This window comes from Chenopodium quinoa, unplaced genomic scaffold (assembly GCF_001683475.1).
Source record: "Chenopodium quinoa cultivar QQ74 unplaced genomic scaffold, ASM168347v1, whole genome shotgun sequence".
NCBI lineage: Eukaryota > Viridiplantae > Streptophyta > Magnoliopsida > Caryophyllales > Amaranthaceae > Chenopodium > Chenopodium quinoa.
In genome coordinates, this window is record NW_018743206.1 from 581,479 (window position 1) to 604,072 (window position 22,594).

A 22,594-nucleotide genomic window follows, 5' to 3' on the forward strand; every position below is an offset into this window, starting at 1 on the left:
GTGTTTGTGGTCGGGGGTGGGTGGGGCGGGCTGTTGCTGTCGTGGGGAAGGTTTTGGTTTTGTTTTTTTATTATTTTTTTTAATCTTTAAATTATTTTTTTTTTAAATTTTAAACAATCATTATGTGACACGTGTGCAACTAATCACAAGTCAACAAAATTTACCTCTTCAACCTGTTCCTAGTCATTTGGGTGCAATAGAAATTAATACACCCTAAAGTTGGGAGTGATGGGGAATAATCCAAAGGATTAATTTGGGCGGACGAGGTAAAGTTCAAATTTGTGGGGATCGTTTTTTGTTTTCAATTTTTTTTATTAATAAAAATTAAAAATTAAAAAAAAAACCTAGTAATAATTATGATCTCTTATTTGTTGTTAATTTTTAAAATTATTATCACGATTTTAATAAGTTTGACCAATTTTTGCATTATTTTATCATATGATTGTAAAAAACAAAAAAAAAAAATTACTACAATACCAAATGAATCCTTTAGGGTTCATTTGGCATTGCTGCGATTTTCTATTTTTTGGTTTTTTTTTTTAAAAGTATACTCCCTCCGTCCCCAAATGATAGTCCCTTATAGGCAAATTTAAGTCCCAAAATATTTACCCCATTTGCTTTTTCCAACAACCATTAATATCAATTTTTTACAAAATTCCCTCTAATTTGCAACAATATTTGTGCAAATTTAAATTTTCCACGTAAATTTTGTTTTCCCATGTACTTTTATTACTTTCTCTCTTTACTTTTTTGCATACCCAATGTTAATTACTTTTTCAATGTACTTTTACTATTTTTATTAGTGTTTATTAATTCCCGTGAAAAATGCCCATTAGAGACTATCAATAGGGGACGAAGGGAGTATGATATATGCCCCATAATGAATCAAAAATTATTTAAACTTATTAAAATCATAATAATTTTGAAAACTGACAACAGATTAGTGGAAACACATTTTTCTTGTTTCCTGTTTTTGGTTTTCAAAAACAAATAGAAAACTGAAAACCAAAAATGATGTCAAACAAGCCCTATATTTAATTTTATTATTTTTTTACATTATCAATTTAAAATAAAATTACATGCTAAATGTGTTATATCAATAACTCACTAAATAATCGCATTAAGTGGGTCATGGTGCCCAAAAAAAGTGGTAGAGGTAGTATCTTGTTCTCATTTTTTTTACTATATATAGATGCCATGAAATGACCAAAATACCTCATTTTTCTGTCTCCATTACTTGAAGTATCCAAATTACCCTTATTTTTTTCTTAAACTTTGTTCCTCTTGGCATTTTTTTATATGAAAAATACAAAAGTTAGGTAAGTCTTCTCTCAAAACTGTACCCTAACTTATCTAAATAAATAAAATAAGAAAACCCAGCATCTACATTAGGGTCAATGTCTACATAGCCTGTAATTTGATGGCCTATAGCTGCAACATAATCTGCTACATGATTAGTTTCTCGATACACATGGCAAGAAGAAATAACCTTAAAGTGAGCCAACAACTTCTTGATGTCATTCATTAGCAATTGAATTTTCCAAGGACAACGTGCTTTATCCTGCAAAATATTTATAATTAAAAGGTTATCACCTTCAATAAAAAGTTGTCATATATTATGTTCAACAGCTAAGAGAAGACTGTTATAGAGAGTTGTACCTTCTGCAATAATAGGATTCAAGGTACCAAGATTATAAGCACGACTAACTACATTATCTCCTGTATAATCTCTAATAACAACTTCGGCTGACCCAAAGTTATTACGAACAGAAACATCAAAATTAATTTTGACAACACCAGGGGAAGGAGGGGACCAAGCTACTTGGATGATTTTATGGTAAAGAGGAGAATGGGTCTAGGAACAATGGTATTAAAAGAATCAAGATGAGAACGAATATCTCATTCTGTAAATATTTTGAAAGCCCTACAATAAATACTCGTAATAGTAATGGGGAAACGATCGATTAAAAATAAGAGCATTACAACCTTTCCATATACTCCATAAAGAAACAATAATCTTTTTTACCGGAAGGTTAACATTATGACGAATGTCCTGAAAAAGAGTAAGGAGATTCAGGGTAGTAACATGAGTTCCCAACCAATGACTAACGATATCTACATCCCAATATTGTCTAATAAATGAACAATTTAGAAACAGATGATCCTGTGTTTCAGCATGTGAATTATAAAAGGGGCATATATGAGGGATATTAATATTATGGTAAATCAAATTATTTCTAGTTGGAAGACCATTGTGTAGTAGTTGCCAAATAAATATCTTTAGTTTTGGAGCAATATCTAGTTTCCAAATCCAAGAAAATTCCCATTTTGCTGGAAAATTAAAATTATGAGCTAACCAGGTTGCTGAATTAACTGTAAACTCACCATTACCAGACAAACCCCAACAAGTTTCATCTAAAATATCATTAACTGACAAAGGAATACCTTTAATGGTCTGAACTCTGTGAGGAGGTACCAGTAAAGAAAGAACAGCAATATCCCAAGAATGAGCTTCATTAATAAATTGATCAACCATAAGGTCTAGATTTTGAATATCAGAAATATTTAAATCAAATAAAGTAATCAAATTTGTAGATGAACACCAATTATCTATCCAAAAAAGAACATTTGAACCTGAACCAACTTTCCATCTCAGCCCCTTAAGAAGAAGAGGGCGAACTTGTAAAATTTTTATCCAAATCCAGGAGTCCTTAGCATGGGGTTTACATTCAAAAAAAAGAGTTGTATTTAAAATATTCAGCTCGAATAGTACGAACCCACAAATTATTATGATCTGAGATTAATTTCCAACCTAATTTAGCAAAGAGAGCAGAGTTGATTGCTTCTGTTTTCCTTAAACCTAATCCTCCTTGACTTTTGGGTTGACAAATTTGTTCCAAGAAATCATGGGGAGGCCATTTTTATATGGAGATTATTTCCAAAAAAATTACGGTTAATTTGATCCAAAGAGTTAGTGATTGTTTTAGGAAGACGCGCAATTAGTCATAGCATAAGAAGGAATAGCTTCCAAATGACTTTGAATTAAAATAGTTTTACCTGCCTTTGAAACTGAGTTGACAGACCAGTTATTCAATTTGTTTTCTGCTTTTGGTAAAAGGTGATGAAAATTATGTTTAGTAAAAGATGAGGAGTTAAAAAGGACCCTAAATAACGGCCAAGGAATGATTTAGGAGTCATATTGAAATAACTTGCTAAATTAACTTTTCTAGAATTATTTACTATCTTTGAAAAGACTATAAAGAACTTATGAAAATTGATCACACTAGTAGAAAAATACAAAAAGGCAACCCCCAAATGGCACTGTTTCAGACCAAACCGGTGCCAAAAACCGCCCTAAAAATGGGCGGGATTTTAGACCAAGAGTAATGGCACCGGTTCAGATCAAACCGGTGCCAAAAATACAAAGGGCACCGGTTTGAACCGGTGCCACTAAACCAGTCCAAGGTTTTTAGGAAAAATCGGAACATTAAAACCCTAAAACCCTTATAATCTTCGATCTCCTTATCTCTCCTCCTTCTCTCCGCCTCCATTCCCCCATTTCATCTCCTCTCCTTCTCTCTCCTCCTTCTCTCTCCTCTCTCTCTCTCTTCGTTCTTCTTTCTTCTTTCATCTCCTTCGATCTCCTCTCTCTCTCTCTCTCTATTCGTTCTTCTTTAGTCTTTCAACTCCCTTCCATCTCCTCTCATATATGCAGCAACAACAGCTCGATCTCCTCTCATTAGCGCAACAACAGCCGCCGCCACCACCACAAAGTTCGAGCACCACCACCGGCATCAACATCAACAACAATTTCTGGGATTTTTTTTCAAGTTCTGGCTTTTTTTTCGATTGTAATTGTTTTTGTTTTCGATTCACCAATTTTGGTTTTGTTTTCGATTCACCAATTTTGGTTTTCGATTTTGATTTTGGTTTTTGATTTTGGTTTTCGATTTTGGTTTTTATTTTGGATTTCCTTTTTAGGGTTTCGATTTTAATTTGCCTTTTATTTTGGATTTTGGTTTTTTTTCCTATTTGTTTTTCGTATTTGTTTTTTTTTTCCGATTTTGATTTTGTTTTTTTCGAATTTTTGGTTTCTTTTTTTCGATTTCAATTTTGGTTTTTTTTTTGGTTTTTTATTTTGATTTTGGTTTTCGATTTTGGTTTTTATTTTGGATATCGTTTTTAGGGTTTCGATTTTAATTTGCCTTTTACTTTGGATTTTGGTTTTTTTTCCTATTTTTTTCGTATTTGTTTTTTTTTCCCGATTTTGATTTTTTTTTCGAATTTTTGGTTGCTTTTTTCGATTTCAATTTTGGTTTTTTTTTTCGTTTTTGATAAATTTTTATATTTTGATTTCAATTTCTGTTTTATATTTTATATTTTGATAATTTTGGTTTTTTTTTCGTTTTTGATAATTTTTTATATTTCGATTTCAATTTTTGTTTTATATTTTATATTTTGATAATTTTGGTTTTTTTTCGTTTTTGATAATTTTATATATTCTTAAGCTTATTTTTACCAATTGATTTTTTTTTCTGTTTTAATTAGTGTGTACAGATTATGCAAGAATATTGATATGTTCATGTTGTAAATTTTTTTTTATGATTTATAATGTAATTTTTTTTTATTTATTTATAATGTTAGTTATAATTGATCTATATTGTAATTTTGGATTTCATTATATATTGTAAATTTTGGATTTCATTATGTATTGTAAAGTTTGGATTATATATATTGAAACCAATTCGATTTTTGTTTTGAATTGTTATTTTTTTTCAGTTGATTTTATTGGTAAGTGAAAAAAAAAACAAAAAATACAAAAATGGACATTTTTGGCACCGGTTAACCGGTGCCAAAAGGAGGATAAATATTTTTTTTTTAGTATTTTTGGCACCGGTTTTGAACCGGTGCCAAATAGGGGGGTATTTGGCACCCCCCACATAGGCACGAGTTCAAACCGGTGCCTTAGGCCGGGTTTGAACCGGTGCCAAATGCGTTTTTTCACGTAGTGTCAATTTCCCGGAAATTGAAAAAAATTCATTAGAATATCTCTAAGATTAGCACATGCTCTAGATTTGGCCTGACAAAATAATAAACTATCGTCTGCAAACAGTAAACAAGGGATGATCGGAGCAGATGGGGTAAGAGCAATGCCAGATGATTTATCTAATGATTATTGAAGTAATTTTCGAGCAATAACTTCCATACAAATAACAAAGAGAACCGGGGATAAAGGATCCACCTGACGTAGACCTCGAGTGGAAGTAATTAATTCTGTAGAGTTTTTATTTACTGAAGTCGAGTAAGATCCATGTAATCAAAGTTTTATTAAATCCGAAAGCTTTTAAAGTATCTCATAGGATATCCCATTCAACCCGATTATAGGCTTTTTCCATATCTAATTTTAAGGCTAACAATCGTAACCTATATATTTTTGGACTTATTAAACATATTTAAGATTTCTTGGACTAACAAAACGTTGTCATGGATTGCTCTTTCCGGAGCAAAAGCATTTTGATATGGTCCTATAACTTTCTTTAAGAATAATTTAATTCTATTTACCAGGATTTTAGCTATTGCTTTATAAATTGTAGTGCAAAGACTAATACGGGGAAATTGATGTGTCATATTTGGATTGTCAGTTTTTGGAATTAGTATAATTATTGTAGGGAATATTTCAAGCATTATCCCTAGCTTGAACCCCACTGTGATCATACACTTAAGTACGGTGGCGTCCAAAGGGAAAGAAGATAGAGCAAAAGAGTCGCCAACAAGTTTTAGGAACTTGTAAACCATTCACGAGGTGAAGGTTACACCCCTTAACGATCCAAGAGATCGTTAACTCCAATAGGTCTGGAACCATGACTGGTAGTTCGGGGATGAAGGTACAAATCCAACCTAAAAGAGATTGAACCTGCCCTAATAATAGACCTCTACTTTATTCTGATCGTATTCATGTGCGCTTTCTGACTAACATGCAATCAATAGGATTAACCCTAAACATGTTTAATCTATGTTAGTTGAATATTAATGCACAAATAAACTATTATTGGCGATCACTTGAGTTATAATCGAATTAACCCTAAACAAGATTATTAATTATCTTATTAAGCATGATTACAAGTACAAATTTCCTTTAAACATGCATAAAAGGTGTGATCAAGCAATAACAATAAATGTATATCAAGCAACATAATAATCATCGTAAAATAATCATATTTATCATAAATTATAACAATTATAATCATAATTAAAATAATCATATTAAAGCTAAAGTATAATAATAGCAAGTCCTAGGCATGATACTAATAAGATTAATAACAAACCTTAGCATGTCACTAAGCAATAAAAATCAAATATTTAGCCATAACATGATACTAACATGATATTAGAAAAGAAAGTAAAAGGCATCACAGGAATTATAATTGTCATATTTGATATTAAAGTTACCCTAGACATGATACTAAGAATCAATAAAAACATCCTAACATGATACTAGGAATCAAAATAACGATCTAAACATGATTTCTATATCATTTTATCAAAGCACTTACTTAGATGCCTCGTACCTTTTTCTTATAACAAAATACACGCGTTAGTAACTTCAAGGAAAATAATAAACAATAATTAAATTAAATAATAATTGAAAGAGAGATTTGGGGCCAAACCCTCAGAAATTAAAACCTTTCACGTCTAGGGCGAAGGCAACTTCGAATAATGCTAGGTGTATCTAAGTCTTGTGAATGTGAAATTTTGTAAAAAAGAGGGTAGGTTTAGAAGAGAGAGAGAAAAGCTTTAGCTTAGAGCGAGTTGATGATTGTAGATTGAATGAAAACGGAGTTTTTAGGAGGCTATTTATAGAGAAAATTAGCCAAAAAGATAGAAAATTGAACCAGAATTCTGACGCGCAAAAACAAGGTTAGCGCCAGACGCTGACATTAGCGCCAGGCGCTAAGGGCTGGCGTTTGACGCTAATTGAATTTCTGACACGTTTTCTAAAATCAGATAGAAATTAACCGTACAGGAGGATAAAATCGTATTTTCCTAAAAACATTTTTTTTTCTGATTAAAACTCTAAATAGTCAACAAAAGTCAATTTATCAATGCTAATTGAATTAGGAGTGAAAAGAACCTTCTTGAAGAATCTAGAAGACTAAAACCATTCCTAATTGCATTAGGAATGATAAATCCATATTAGGCCCTCCTCTAAATCATTGGGCTGCATATAAGGTTCAAACCGGGCCCAGTTTAGTAATTTGGTCATAACTTCCTCAATATTCATCGGAATTGGGCTTATAATATATCGTTGGAAATAAAGCTCTTTTCAAGCCCTATCCAACTACACTATTAACGGACCCATATCATGGACCAACCAAAGTGGATTGGTTGTTTTCTTAAAATAGGTTTTCAAAAACAGAGAGAAGAGAAAAGAAATTAAAATTATCCGCAACACTAGACTTTCTACACTTTCACTTCATTCGATTATGATTCGACGTGAAAGGTACTCATCACCGGGTTTGGTTTTGGGGAGACACAAATGGGTGTCTACAATAATAATCGTATGATTAAGTTGTCTTAATAATCTATAAATATTACTAAAGTAACAATCGCTGACGTCATCACTGCTTACGTTTCACTCTCTTATTTAATTTTTTCCCACCAAAATGAAAGGATGATGTCATTTTATTTATTTTTTCCCTTTTTGAGCTACCCTATTTAATATTGTTTTGAAAATTAAATTCAAATTGAATTTTAAATTTTAAATTTTAAGTTTTCTACGCATATTACGCTATTTTATTATTTACAAATAGTTGTTAAAAAAAGTTAATAATATAGTTTAATTTATTCTAAAAAATATTATGAAAAAAAAAATGGATTTTTAAATATTGTATTTTCATATTTAATTAGAAAGTACTACGGAGAAAGTAGTTGTTTACTCTCTCAACATGTGTTAAAAAGTCTAATTCATTTTTTATTTTAAAACCGTGCATTGCACGGGGCTAATATAGTATACCATTATGAAAAAAACCTTCTTTACAAATATCCATTCCAATAATAGGCCAATAATATTGGAAAATTTTCGGCCCAAAATCATCCGAACCTGGAGCTTTATATATGGAGACTTATCGAAGAAGACTTGTTTGATTTCTTCATTATTGGTGATTTGCTCAAATTTCTAGCAGTTTTTTTTTCTTTTTTTTTTCTTTTGGTTCTACTTTATGTACGTACTCCTCCCTTTTCTTTATTCCCGCGAAATTTGATGAACAAAATTATACGTTGTATTAAATAACGACCGGAGTAAGTGAAACATACATCATTATGCAATATCATGGTTATTATTATACTACCTTCGTTTCGTATTACTCGTAACGAAGAGGTACTATTTGTAAAATATAAAATCTTTCTTTGTTGTAAATAATATGAAACGGAAAGTATTAGGTACATAAGGCAAATATTTTTAGTGCGTTTTTTCTTAGTGGTTTTTGAGGAACACCACAATCAGTAACTAGTCAGTGAAACCTTGATGGCATAGATAACAACCATGACACCACAATCAGTAACAAAACTACTATCTTTATTTTGAAGGAAAACAAGCTCATGCCTAGTATTTGATCTAGCCTCAAAGCCAACAATTTTCAAACTTTCAAAAACAAGTCAAGATCATATCGAGGACTCGAGGCGTCATTGATCCGTGTGTCTAGGGGGGAGAGGGGCTTTCGTATATAGAGGCAAGTGAAGATGCACATGCAGTGGCACAAAAATAAGCGATTTGCACATTCAAATAAACTCCTAAACTTCTTTTTCATATACAGGGTTACAGGAAACATAGCATGTTTTAAATTGGTGCCAACATATTACGAGTACAACGAAGAGTAAGTAGCCCATTTCCGACCTAGATATTAACAAAATTTGGGCAAAATGATAATTTTTTTTAAGGAAAACTTAAACTATTCCTGCATTATATCTTCCCAATGCCCACAACGGTCCAATGCGCCTTTTTTTGCATTGGAACATTTTTAAAAAGCCACAGATTAAGGGACAAAATGGCCCAAGTTACCATGTTGCACAGCAAGCCTCAGTCCCCACATCACACTCAGCATTGCAGCAACCACGCAACAAAAAAGGAGACACCGTAATCTTTTCATTTCTCCATAATTGATCTACAAGACCCAAAATCAATGGCATCCAGTTATGTATTGTGGGCCCCACACCGCTTTCCTGTTTCGACCGAATCTACACTGTCCGATCAGATCTCAAAAGACCCTCCCACCGGCATGGCGTGTGTAAGTGTTACGCACCAGAGAGATACACCTGAGACTGGATAATAGTTTTACCGATCTTGAACCCAGGTACTACTGTGAAGGCAACACATGGTTCGGCTTCTGGTAAGAAAGCCTCATCTGAGACACTTTCCATGTAAACCTCAGAGAACCGACACCTTTTCTTGAACTGGAAGATTGAGGCCACAGGGTCGAAAGAGAATGCCAAGCAATGAAGGAGCCATACCCTCTTAGCCATTTCTGCAAATGAGGTAAAGAAGGCAGTATCTGGGTAATCACCAGAATTCACAAGGTTTCTCTGGGTCAAGTTTCCAAAGAAGGATGACTCCATCTTTGGGTGCACTAGCCTCAGGTATTTGGCTCGACAAAACTTTCCAAATGTTGACTTGGGCTTCTGGCATAGATAATCCTTTGCTTTAACTGACTTCAACTCGGTGAATCTCTCGAAAAACAACCTTCGCCGCTGCTTATGTTCTGGTAATGATTCATTAGGGAGTGCAAAGTTAGGAATGTGGAAACTGTCGAACATTTCTTTGCTCACAAATGACTCGAACGTGAAGCATCTGTGCTCTTGTTTCCAGTATGAAACACTGGGATGGATAACATTAGCCGCTGCCTCCAGATTCCACCCGGCAGACTGCATCTCATTGACCATTAGCTTCACAAATGTCCGAATAGATCTTACTGTATGCCTGAGAACGGGGATGAAATGGTTGGGACTTAATCCTGACATGTGAAGATTGTCCAGGACAGCAAGTGAGCCACTAGCATTTAGTCTTTTCTCAATCAACCTGTTATCTTTCTTGAATTCCTCTAGTTTCTCCTTTAGGAATGTGATTTCGGACTCTTTCAGCTTGACCTCATACTCTAATTTTTTTGCCGTAATCCCATAAGTTTTCACCATGTTCTTCTGCTCTAGCAACTCATATGTGAGTAAACCCTTTTCAGGGAGTGGATCAAACTGTTTCTTTGTGAAACACTGTTTTACCTCTGATAAAGTCTTCAACTCAGAGACCACCATCTCATCAGAAGATTGAATTCCTTCGGCATCATAGGGAGATTGTGCAAATTGTAATTGAGCATAGGCAGCTTTGATAGATGAAATGCTGGCAAATACTTTAGCAAGAACAGCTTCGCGAGCAACCCTATTGGCAACCTCTTCATCTTGTTTCTCCCCCAATTTGCAGTGAACAACATGAACTAGCTCAGCTTTGATTTTTTCCTGAGGTTTCATCTCCCTGGACTTATCATGAGGCTTCGACTCCCAGATCTTTTCTTGCGGTTTTACCTCCTGGATCTTTTCTTTTGTTTTGACTCTTTGTAGTCCATCGGATGGGGTAATTCCAGTTACTGCACGAACATGCAGAACCTTTGAAATTGCTCGAGCTATCCTACTCTTACTTGGAGTGGTTGCTGGCCGCTTAACTGAATCCATCTGGAATAAGGAACAGAATAAACAGAGTTAAAACAAAAATTGCATAGTATTTGGCAAGCAAATCAACAACCAAGCACCACAAAGGAGTTGCAATGATTATAGTTATGAGAATATATATCAAAAAGAAAAAGTAAGATTTGCTTTATACTTAGATCGAAGCCATTACACAAGATATACATACTTTATTTAGCCTTTGAGGGTTCACAATTGCTTTCTTATAAAGTGCAAAAAAAGGTGGAAGATAGGACCAGGCAAAAGGAAAATGAACATGGAGACAAGAGGAACAAGAAGAGCAGAGCAAACTAAAAAACAGAGCTCAGAAATGCATATGCACAAAGATACCACATAAAAAGCGTGCCAAAAATTTAGCCCAAAGAACATGAAGGTGCCTTGGTTAGATTGACATAATCTATGCAAGGCTACAGATTTGAACCAGAGATATCAACCACATACAAGTTGTACTTGTAGCTTCCATAAACAATAATTATCAATCTCCACACTACAATGCTGCACACAGATAGTACATATGGCAAAGCTTGACCCACATATAATTTGTAAATTGATCCAAATGCTTCCTAAACAAGCTAAATCCAATCTGAAAAAAGGAAGGATGCTGGTTGAGTTTCCAAGATCAGACATAGTTTAAACATTACTATTTTATAATTTCGCAGCAGCTAGAGTATTAAGACGAGATGAGCACATCTCGGTTATTGCCATTTCTGTCGATTTCACAAACTAGCAAACAAAAAATTGACTATTTTATAATTTAAGATTCCTTGAACCGAGTGTTCATATAAAAAGAACAAGGCCATAGTTTGAGAACAAAATTATAGTAGAATCCTATGAAAGCAATTTAAGAATCAGTAAATTATTATGTTATTATGACACTGCAAGACCAAGGATGAATAATGGATTATTTGACCATATATCTTGAGTACAAAAATCAAAAAGAGACATCAACAAGCCTCATAGACCATCAGCCTACACTAGAGCCTAATAAAAAAAATTATATTAGTTCTTATGTGCAAGTTTTTATCATAATTTTGTGGGGGCAAATGATGCACCAAACACAAATTACAAGCCAATAAACCTCAACCTTCAATCCCTAACCCTATTGTAACTTAAAAAACTCCTCTAAACTCTAATGGCAAGTGAAGAATAAACAATAGCTAGTGTTAGCTTCCAACTTTTGGCCTTCCAAAGACAAGAATTCCCACTTCACAGGCATATAATAACATTTTATGAAATCACAAAACACACAAAGGCCATCCTCCAAAGGGATAAAAAAAGGAGAAATTAGGTCAGAAAAGCACAAGAGGACCATAGGTGCACCGTCTTATTTGACCATTGAAAGATTTTTTTTTTGTGAGATAAACACAATACAATACCCAGAATATTCAAATGTTTATTGAGCAAACAAGTAAGCAAGCAAAAAAAAACAAGCATCAACAGGATCCATACTACTAGATTAATTGCTTAATGATCTCCTATAATCAATTCATGAATGCTAGCTGTTAATTTGGTGTTGATCAGTGATCACAGTTGCCATTCACCATCAAGTGTCACTTCTGTCCGATTAGAGGGTGGGGTTCAAGATCAAATTACTTAAATCAAATCAAACTAGTAAAAGGTTGTTTCCCCAACATACCAAGTGAGTATTTCTCTAATCTCATGACAGTGCAATCATCATTCCACATCCAATATGATCCCACCGTTGGCATCAATTACGCTGAAAACAGTCTAAATGAGCACAATTTTATCACTAGCTAATGTAGAGTTGCGAATATGTTGAAAACATGTCTCCCATTAACCCACATTAAAATAATTCTAAGGTCAAAAAAATCAACAGTAAATTGAAAGGCAATTAAGTTTAATAATTCAAGATTTATTATTATAGCACAAAATTTACACTAAAACCACCGGGGAATGAAATGATTTTAGCTAACTACTGTTTATTTTCACTTCTACAGTTCTACTAATTAGATACAGTAAAATATTATACTAGCAAGAAAAGGCAAAAAAAAAAAAAAAAAAAAAAAAAAATACTATTATAATGATTACCCCGGGTATATTATATAGAGAAAGACAACTTGCAATAAACAAAGATAAGGGTAGATCTAAAATAATGTGAGGCGGAACATCCCAACTTTAGCTTTACCTTTTTTCGGTACTACTACAAACTTTATTTTCTGGATGTTATATAACTTTGTCTAATAGCTTCAGAAAATAGATCTATTTAGATTCTTTGACGCACTCAAAAAATTCCTGTAATGTAAACTCCCACCCATATACATTCATACGTCCAAAAAGTATCCCATGAAAAAAAAATTGGAAAATAAAATATGCATGCATTTAGTATTTTTGGTCCGTCAATTGTCACAGTGTCACTATGAGTCACTGTGACCCACTTCTGCATTAATAAAAGCAGGACCCCTCAGCCCCCCTTCCCCCCCTCCCAATTTCGTCAGGGATTCCCTTCTGTACATGGACAATATATACTGCATCTGAATATAATTATTATCATATTTTTGTCAAGTTCAAGTGGGACCCATATCTATATTTGACCCAACGTAAAGAAAATGATGTGAAGTACTCGTATATTACAAGTTATGGCTCTTTTTGAGTTTAAAAATGAAGTTATCTGTATTAACTAAACAAATTACCTTGATTTTATCATATACTTTAAGGGTCTGTTCTGATTGACTAAACTGAACCCCGCTAAACTAAATTTTACGAGAGAAGGAAATTAAGAACTTAGCTGAACTTATTGAAGAAAACAGACCCTAACTCAGACGAAGATGTGCATTAAGCCATATCATTAATCACTCTAAACATATGGACAAAAACTATAAAATGATGATCATAAAGCTACACAGACAACTGATATATCTACAAATATACAGGGTACAATTAATCTTTAGACGTATGAAAAACTCTTATTCATATATCATATATTCCCACCATGTTTAGCTTGGTTTGGTGTTATGATTATCACCTTCCAACCTCAAGGTTGGAAGTTCAATCCCCATTAGAGACACTATAAGGGTAGAGATCCCTTACCCTTTTCTCTCACTCTTAAAGTATCTAACCCGCAAATATCGAATCAAAAAAACCGTGAGAGTTGAGGTACGGTTCAGGATCGTTGTTGTAATTAAATAGCTCTAATTTAATTACAACTCTGTCATTTGCTTTACATTGCAAGTTTCTTAGAAACCTACCCTTAAAAGTTGAAAAGTACTACTCCCTCCGTCCCTAAATTACATTCCTCTTTCTAGCATTTATTCCTCACATAATAGAGAGAAAGAGGAATGTAATTTAGAGACGGAGGGAGTACTCCGTATAAAAACTAAATACAATTTCCTCTAATGGTATTAGTTTAGAAAGTTAGAATAATAAAATTATGTGTCCATTAGTAGTATTACGGTCAAAGCTTAATGTTTCTAGTTTTCTTGCATACATATTTTCCCCAAAATATATTTCAAAAAACAACTCTTCAATCAACCATTAGATTTAGAACAACATAGTCAAGATTCATTTATATCAAGATAAAAAATGCTTTAAATACACATCAATCAAAATCCAACGATTGCAACAACACAATCTCCACGATTCCTCCACGTGGCAATACCAAACCCTGATGTACGGTCAAGATTTCATCTTTAAAAACCGAATTAAACTTGGGCGTGTGAACAAATATATGTTCTGATACATGTACATATACGGCCAATAAATTATAGTGGACACGTGTACGGCTCATATTACTTAGAAAAAATTCAGAATAAATAAATTAAAAACAAAAGATAGAGAAAGAAATTCGTTCTTTCACCTTGAAAAAATGTGACGATAAATTGCGCGTGGTTTCTGCCGTAACTTAGCCTTTCAACAGGACATTTCTCTCACTGTCTCTTACGCAGGGCGCCTGCTAAATACAAACAAAAACAACAATTCAGCTACAGCAGTTACCTTACAAAACGACGTCACTTTATTCAAAAACAATTAAGTTTTTTTTAAAAAAAAACAAACAAACAAATCTACCATAGTTTGGTAATAGCAATTAATATTAAACAAAATAAATAATATTCCAGTAAATACAGTAAAATTGTAATGAAAATTTTATTTTGGAATTAATTTAAAAATTTTGAAGAATTTTTTTAAACTTGTATTCGTAAATTTGAGCAATTTTGAAAATGAAATGATTTTTGACATTTTCAAAAACGTCGTATTCGATAGTATTTGACTTCGAATGTTAATTAAAAAAAAAAATTGACGTAAGATTATTATTCGAAGGAAAAAGCGCCGAAAGTGAAGAAAATGCAGATTAAAGCGAGTTAAATGCTGCAATAATGGCGAATAATTTGCTGGAAACAAATAAAAGAAAATTCAAAAAAAATTACGGAAAAGTTGAGTAAACACAATGTCGTTGGTCTTACCGAAAATTACGATATTTTTGTCGATAGTTTGGTGAAGTGTCGAAAACGAAAAATTCAACGAACTTCGATTTCAGATGTTTTACCAACCCTAAATTGCGAAATGTTTCGTCCGCCTCAAATTAATTAACGCAAAATCGGATGAACAATCAACGAACTTCAATCAATTTCACCAAAAAAAAAAAGAAAAAATCGACTTCCTGAGTAATATTTGAGCTTTTAGAGAGAGAAAGTACCGAGCTCGAGGAGAGAGAAAAATGGCGGAGATCAGAGGAGAGAGAAAGAGAGAAAGCGGGAGGAAGTGTTTTTTGCGGAGAAAAGGTTTCGGACAGAGAGAAAGAAGGGGTGATTGGGGAATTAAAAAGGGGCTTAGGTTTTAGTCAATATTACAGGGCAATTTGTATGGTCGAATTTACGGAATTAACCTTGGTATTTTATGAGTTTTACAGAGGGTTTTATTGGATGTGTGAGTAACGTTCGGAAAGGCGGTGAGGGTAGATTTGGAATTTCGAGTTAGTTGAGTTACGAGGACTTGAGGATTGTTGTGTACAGCGGAGTATTATACTACGAGTACTAATTATGCAGGTGTGTTTTCGTATGAGTTTTCGTTTTCTTTACATCCACCCACTACCTCTATTTTCCCCAATTATATTTGATTGTTTATAACTTTATACTCGTACGTACTTTATTATCAAGGGAATTATATAAGTAAGGGTTTATTTTCTTCGGCTTAATTTTAGCTTAGTTTGATTTCTAATTTCTTTCTCTTATAAATAGTTCAGCTCGATTAAGCTAAAATCAGTTTAGTTTAGCTCTAATTAATTCAGTTTAGTAATTCAGATCAGGTCTTTACTTTTTCTTTTTCTTTTTTTTTTTTTTTTTTTTTGACAAAGGATACAAACAGATTACATACTAATACTAAAGCAAATAAAATTAACCGCCGCTTCCCTGGCAATTAGATGTGCTCGATGAACGTGCTGACGATCCGCCTTATGTATGCTACAATACTGAAAGGATGAGCCAAGTCGTTGAATCTTGCGGATGAGCCAGAGGTAAGCCACATTATTCTTTTTTTTAACGGAATGGAATTATAACTTTATCTCCCTTCGTCTCATATTATAGTTCCCGTTTTTTTTTTTTAAGTTAAAATATTGTTTATGTTACTATTTTTGTATAATATGTACCATTATCCCCTCACATTTTTTACTTTATCATTGTGCTTCCTACACTACCCTTAAATTTTTCACATGCATTGTACACCCTCCATGTTTTAATAAATGTTATAATTTGATCGGCTTATAGTTTTAGGCAATTTAATTGACTTTAATCAAATAAGAGATAAATGAGGTAGTTAGAGCGAGTATTAAAAAAATTGTAAAAGAAAGAGTTTTTTTTTACAATTTCTTAATACTCGCTCTAACTACCCTTGTAAAAGAAAAAGATAATGGAGTTTATAGCTTATTAAAAAGTAATGAATGTGAGACGAAAGATATATTTTTTTAAAAAAATATTGTGGGTTCAGTTGTAGACCTTGAGAAGAGATAGATATAATATTTAAATGTAGTTTTTTACCAAAAAAAAAAATGTAACACTTATTAGAATACGGAGGGAATGTTATGATAATATCTAAATATGGATGACTATTATCCCATGTACAATCTAGAACATTCTAGAGTTGGGTATTTGGTCTTATCTATTGATGGAACCCTAGGTAATGTACATTATATATATCCCGTACTAGATGGAATATGAAATACAACGTAACAATCTTCCCTCATCTCTCTATATTTTCTCTTCCATATTTAACACGTTATCAACACCATTGCTAGTCAACTGAGTAGGATTACCAAACATTTATCTAGAATCCCCTATTATTATTATCATGTAAGTATGATCGCAGCCCATAACAATTATAATTTAACATTTATCTACTTTTGCATGCTTATTTATTGGAATATCAACATATATAACGAATATAGAGCATGATATATAATTTAAGGTTCCATTCTTATTTTTCTCCATGCTAACGTTCTCATCTTCTATTTCGTTCTTATTTATGCATGATTTGTACCAGGTTTATTTATGCATGATTATAACGTTTAATACATATTTTGGATACTATTTATATATACTTATTTTTTTAATGTTATTTTATATAGTGAATAATGTCGAATCTTGCCAAACTTGAATTTGTGGCCCTTGATATTTCCGGAAAGAATTATTTATCATGGGTGTTAGATGCTGAAACACACCTTGATGCTAAAGGGATTGGTGAAACAATCAAAGAGGCTAATAAGGCAACACCTCAAGATAAGGCTAAAGCCATTATTTTTCTTCGCCATCACCTCCATGAAAGGCTCAAAAATGAATATTTAACTGTGAAAGACCCACAAATCCTTTGGAGTAATCTAAAAGAAAGGTATGACCACCAAAAAATAGTGATACTCCCTAGAGCTCGTTACGAATGGTTGAATTTGAGATTGCAAGATTTTAAATATGTTAGTGAATATAACTCAGCTATGTTTAAAATAACTTCTCAATTGAAATTATGTGGAGAAAATATTACTGATGCAGAAATGCTTGAAAAGACATACTCCACTTTCCATGCTAATAATATTGTCCTGCAGACACAATATAGAGAAAAAGGTTTTAAGAAATATTCTGAATTAATATCTTGTCTTCTTGTGGCTGAGCAAAATAACGAGTGTTAATGAAAAATCATGAATCATGAATCACGTCCTACTGACTCTACTCCATTCCCTGAAGCGAATGTGACAACCCATAACGGGAAAGAAACTAAAAACAGAGACCATTCCAGCAGTAGTGGTCGAGGTAGAGGTCGTGGTCGTGGCCAGTGGCGCGGCCGGGGTCGTGGACGTGGATATGGTAGAAGTCGTGGAGATCATTTCACAAACTCACATTCCCACCAGAAGTGGGAACGTAGGGATGATAAAGAGAAAAGTGATAACAATATATGTTACCGTTGTGGAGGAAAAGGTCATTAGTCTCGGGTTTGTAGAACTCCAAAGCATCTTATTGAACCTTACCAAGAATCATTGAAGAAAGGAAAGAAAGTTAAGGCAAACCTTGTTCTTGAAGATGGTGAAGGTAATTTTGATTTTGGCAATGCCAATCAATTTGATGTTGATGATTTCCTTACTTTCCCGGAAGGGAATAATTTTGATTTTGGCAGTACAACTCATTTAGAAGTTGCTGATTTCTTCACTGCCCCAGAAGGGAATAATTAAAACTATATTGTTTTATGTCAGTTTTAAGTATTAGACTTATGTTTGCTTATTCTAGTGATTTACTTAAGTTTATTTCTTTCGTTGTAATAAGGATTTTTGCTTCATAAATTTATGAACTATTTGAGTGTTTTTATTGATTTATTTGTTTTATCATCTTTATTTTTATGCTTAATTTTTTGACATGTATTTTATTTCATGAAGAACATGGATATTACTCAAGTTCAATTTGTTATGAATGGTGAAGAATTATGTCTTGCTGACAGTGCAACTACACATACAATACTTAAAAATAAAAAATATTCCTCTCATTTGATGATGAAAAGGATTAATGTAAGTACCATATCGGGTAGTACAAATATCATTGAGGGCTCCGGAAGAGCCACTATAAAATTGCCTTGGGGAACTGAAATTAAAATAATTGATGCCCATTGTCCCAAAGAAATTTATTAAGTTTTAAGGATATTCGCAACAATGGTTATCATATTGAGACAATCAATGAACAAAATAACGAATTCCTTCAAATCACTAATATAACTCAAGTTTCAAAACATGTTTTGGAGAAACTACCTACATTCTCTAGTGGTTTATACTACACAAAAATCAATGCTATTGAAGCTCATGCTATAGTAAACCAGAAGTTTACTGATGATTTTGTTGTTTGGCATGACCGGTTAGGCCATCCCGGTTCAATAATGATGCGAAAAATAATTACGAATTCATATGGACATTCTTTGAAGAGCCAGCAGATTCTTCATAATAATTTTCATGTGCTGCTTGTTCGGAAGGCAAGTTGATTATTCGCCCATCACCAGCTAAAATTAATTTTGAATCAATTAGTTTTCTGGAACGTATACAAGGAGATATTTGTGGGCCCATACATCCCCCATGTGGACCATTTAGATATTTTATGGTTTTAATTGATGCATCAACTAGATGGTCACATGTGTCTTTGTTATCAACTCGTAACCTGGCGTTTGCGAGATTACTTGCCCAATTGATTAAGTTACGGACACATTTTTCAGATACTCCCATTAAGACTATTCGGCTTGACAATGCTGGTGAATTTACATCTCAAGATTTTAATGATTATTGCATGTCCATTGGGATAAATGTTGAACATCATGTAGCACATGTTCATACACAAAACGGTCTGGCAGAGTCATTAATAAAACGTATTCAGTTAATTTCTAGACCATTGCTTATGAAATCCAATCTCCCAATTTCTGCTTGGGGACATACTATATTACATGCAACAACACTAATTCGCATTAGGCGAACAAGTTATCACAAGTTCTCCCCATTACAATTGGTTTATGGTCAGGAACCAAATATTTCCCATCTAAGAATTTTTGGATGTGCGGTTTATGTTCCAATAGCTCCACCACAACGCTCTAAGATGGGTCCTCAAAGGAGGTTGGGGATATATGTTGGGTTTGAATCCCCGTCAATAATTAAATATCTTGAGCCTACAACAGGGGATTTATTTACGGCTCGTTTTGCAAATTGTCATTTTAACGAGTCACTTTTCCCAACATTAGGGGAGAAAAGAGAGAGCTGGAAAATGAAATTAAATGGAATGAATTATCATTATCCTATCTTGATCCTCGAACTAAACAATGTGAACTGAAAGTTCAAAAGATAATTCATTTACAAAGTTTAGCGAATCAATTGCCAGACTCATTTGCTGACCCAAAAAGAGTGACCAAGTCACATATTCCAGCTGTTAATGCTCCATTTAAAATAGATGTCCCGGAAGGACAAAATAAAATTGATAATGAGTCTAAACCACGCCAAAAACGTGGAAGACCAATAGGTTCCAAAGATAAGAATCCTCGAAAAAGAAAAGGAGCATTGATTGATGATGGTCAAATTGAAGAAACAATTTCCGAAGGATCTCAAGAAGAGACTTTAGACATGATACAAGAAGAAATTCAGGTACCTGATAATGAAGAAATTTCAATAAATTATATCATGTCTGGAATTACATGGAACCGAAATCAAATCGACGTCGATGATGTTTTTGCATGCAATGTAGCATTAGATGTTATGGATAATAATGAGGATCATGAACCAAGATCCATTGAAGAATGTTCACAAAGAAATGATTGGCCAAAATGGAAAGAAGCAATTGAAGCAGAATTAAAATCTCTTGGAAAAAGAGAAGTATTCGGACCTGTAGTTCGTACACCTGAAGGTGTAAAGCCAGTGGGATATAAATGGGTCTTTGTGCAAAAGAGAAATGAAAATGATGAAATTTTAAGATATAAGGCACGCTTAGTTGCACAAGGATTCTCACAAAGACCTGGTATTGATTATGAGGAGACGTATTCTCCTGTGGTGGATGCAACAACTTTTAGATTTTTGATTAGTCTGGCAATAAGAGAAGAACTTGACTTACGTTTGATGGATGTGGTCACAGCTTATTTATATGTCCCACTGGATAATGACATTTACATGAAGCTCCCAGAAGGATTCAAACTGCCAGAAGCAGCAAAATCTAGTTCTCGAGAACATTTCTGTATTAAATTGAACAAATCTCTTTATGGATTGAAACAATCTGGGCGTATGTGGTATAACCGTCTAAGTGAGTATTTGTTGAAAGAAGGTTATAAGAATAATCCTATCAGCCCATGTATTTTTATAAATAAATTTGGATCAGGATTTGTTATAATTGCAGTGTATGTTGATGATTTGAATATCATTGGAACTCCTGAAGTGATTTCAGTGACTGTCAATTATTTAAGAAAGAGTTCGAAATGAAAAATCTAGGAAAGATAAAATTCTGCTTGGGGTTACAAATAGAGCACCTAGAGAATGGAATCCTTGTGCATCAATCAACATACATAGAAAAGGTTCTTAAAAGATTTTCTTTGGATACATCACGTCCATTGAGCAACCCTATGGTTGTAAGATCACTTGAAATAGAGAAAGATCCATTCCGACCTCGGGAAAATGATGAAGAAATTCTTGGTCCTGAAGTACCATATCTTAGTGCAATTGGAGCACTAATGTACCTTGCAAGTTATACATGACCCGACATATCATTTTCAGTTAATTTATTAGCAAGGTTTAGTTCATGTCCAACCCGAAGGCGTAGGAATGGGATTAAACATTTACTTCGTTACCTTCAAGGTATGAAGGATATGGGTTTATTTTTCCCAAAGTTGTCCAAAGAAAATTTGATTGGTTTTGCAGATGCAGGTTATTTATCTGATCCTCATAATGGTCGGTCACAAACTGGATATGTGTTCACATATGCTGGTACTGCCATTTCTTGGCGTTCCATGAAACAAACCATTGCAGTTACTTCTTCCAATCATTCTGAGATTTTAGCAATTCACGAGGCTAGTCGTGAATGTGTATGGTTAAGGTCGGTAGTTCAACATATAAAAAAAGTTTGTGGTTTATCATCTGGGAAAGAGGCACCAACAACTTTATATGAGGATAACGCTGCTTGTATTGCTCAACTTAAGGAAGGATACATCAAAGGCAACAGAACAAAGCACATCTTACCCAAATTTTTCTTCACTCATGATCTTCAGAAGAATGGAGATATAAATGTATTGCAGATTCGTTCAAGTGAGAATTTAGTAGACTTATTTACTAAGGCTCTTCCGACAGCAACATTCAAAAAGTTAGCTTACGACATTGGATTGCGCCGTCTTAAAGATCTCAAGTGATGTAGTCATGAGGGGGAGTTAATGCGTGTTGCACTCTTTTTTCCTTAACCATGGTTTTTTCCCACTGGGTTTTCCTGGTAAGGTTTTTAACGAGGCAACATCTTATGCGCATTATAGTGTATTATTTCGTACGGGTCTTGTAGTAAATGTTAGTTATTGTTTTATTCAATATATAGTCATCCAAGGGGGAGTGTTATGATAATATCTAAATATGGATGACTATTATCCCATGTACAATCTAGAACATTCTAGAGTTGGGTATTTGGTCTTATCCATTGATGGAACCCTAGGTAATGTACATTATATATATCCCGTACTAGATGGAATATGAAATACAACGTAACAATCTTCCCTCATCTCTCTATATTTTCTCTTCCATATTTAACAGGGAATAGTTTTTTCCACTTTATCTCTCTATTTTTTTTCTATGATTTTACTTTTCACTTTTATTAATGTAATTCGTCCACTTTCTCCTACTATTTCTTAAATACAATGAAAAAACACAAATGGAAACTATATTATG

General features: G+C 33.5%; 2 protein-coding genes across 5 annotated transcripts; one reads left to right on the forward strand and one right to left on the reverse strand.

Moving 5' to 3' along the window:
- Positions 1 to 8,751: 8,751 nt before the first annotated feature.
- Positions 8,752 to 15,481, reverse strand: LOC110734018 (protein GRAVITROPIC IN THE LIGHT 1-like). Of its 4 annotated transcripts, none has more exons than XM_021914076.1 (3): positions 15,147 to 15,481; positions 14,543 to 14,635; positions 8,752 to 10,716 (listed from the first exon to the last, which is right to left on the reverse strand). In XM_021914076.1, the coding sequence occupies exon 3, from the start codon at positions 10,714 to 10,716 to the stop codon at positions 9,292 to 9,294; it is 1,425 nt and encodes a 474-aa protein (XP_021769768.1). In that variant the 5' UTR covers positions 14,543 to 14,635; positions 15,147 to 15,481; the 3' UTR covers positions 8,752 to 9,291. The 4 variants fall into 4 exon arrangements, with proteins under 4 accessions (XP_021769768.1, XP_021769767.1, XP_021769769.1 ...); XM_021914075.1 differs by having other exon boundaries at positions 14,543 to 14,638; XM_021914077.1 differs by lacking the exons at positions 14,543 to 14,635; positions 15,147 to 15,481 and adding an exon at positions 12,365 to 13,181.
- Positions 15,482 to 17,308: 1,827 nt separating this feature from the next.
- Positions 17,309 to 17,854, forward strand: LOC110734077. Its single transcript, XM_021914139.1, has one exon. It carries the CDS (start codon positions 17,309 to 17,311, stop codon positions 17,852 to 17,854), a length of 546 nt encoding a protein of 181 aa, XP_021769831.1.
- Positions 17,855 to 22,594: the final 4,740 nt, after the last annotated feature.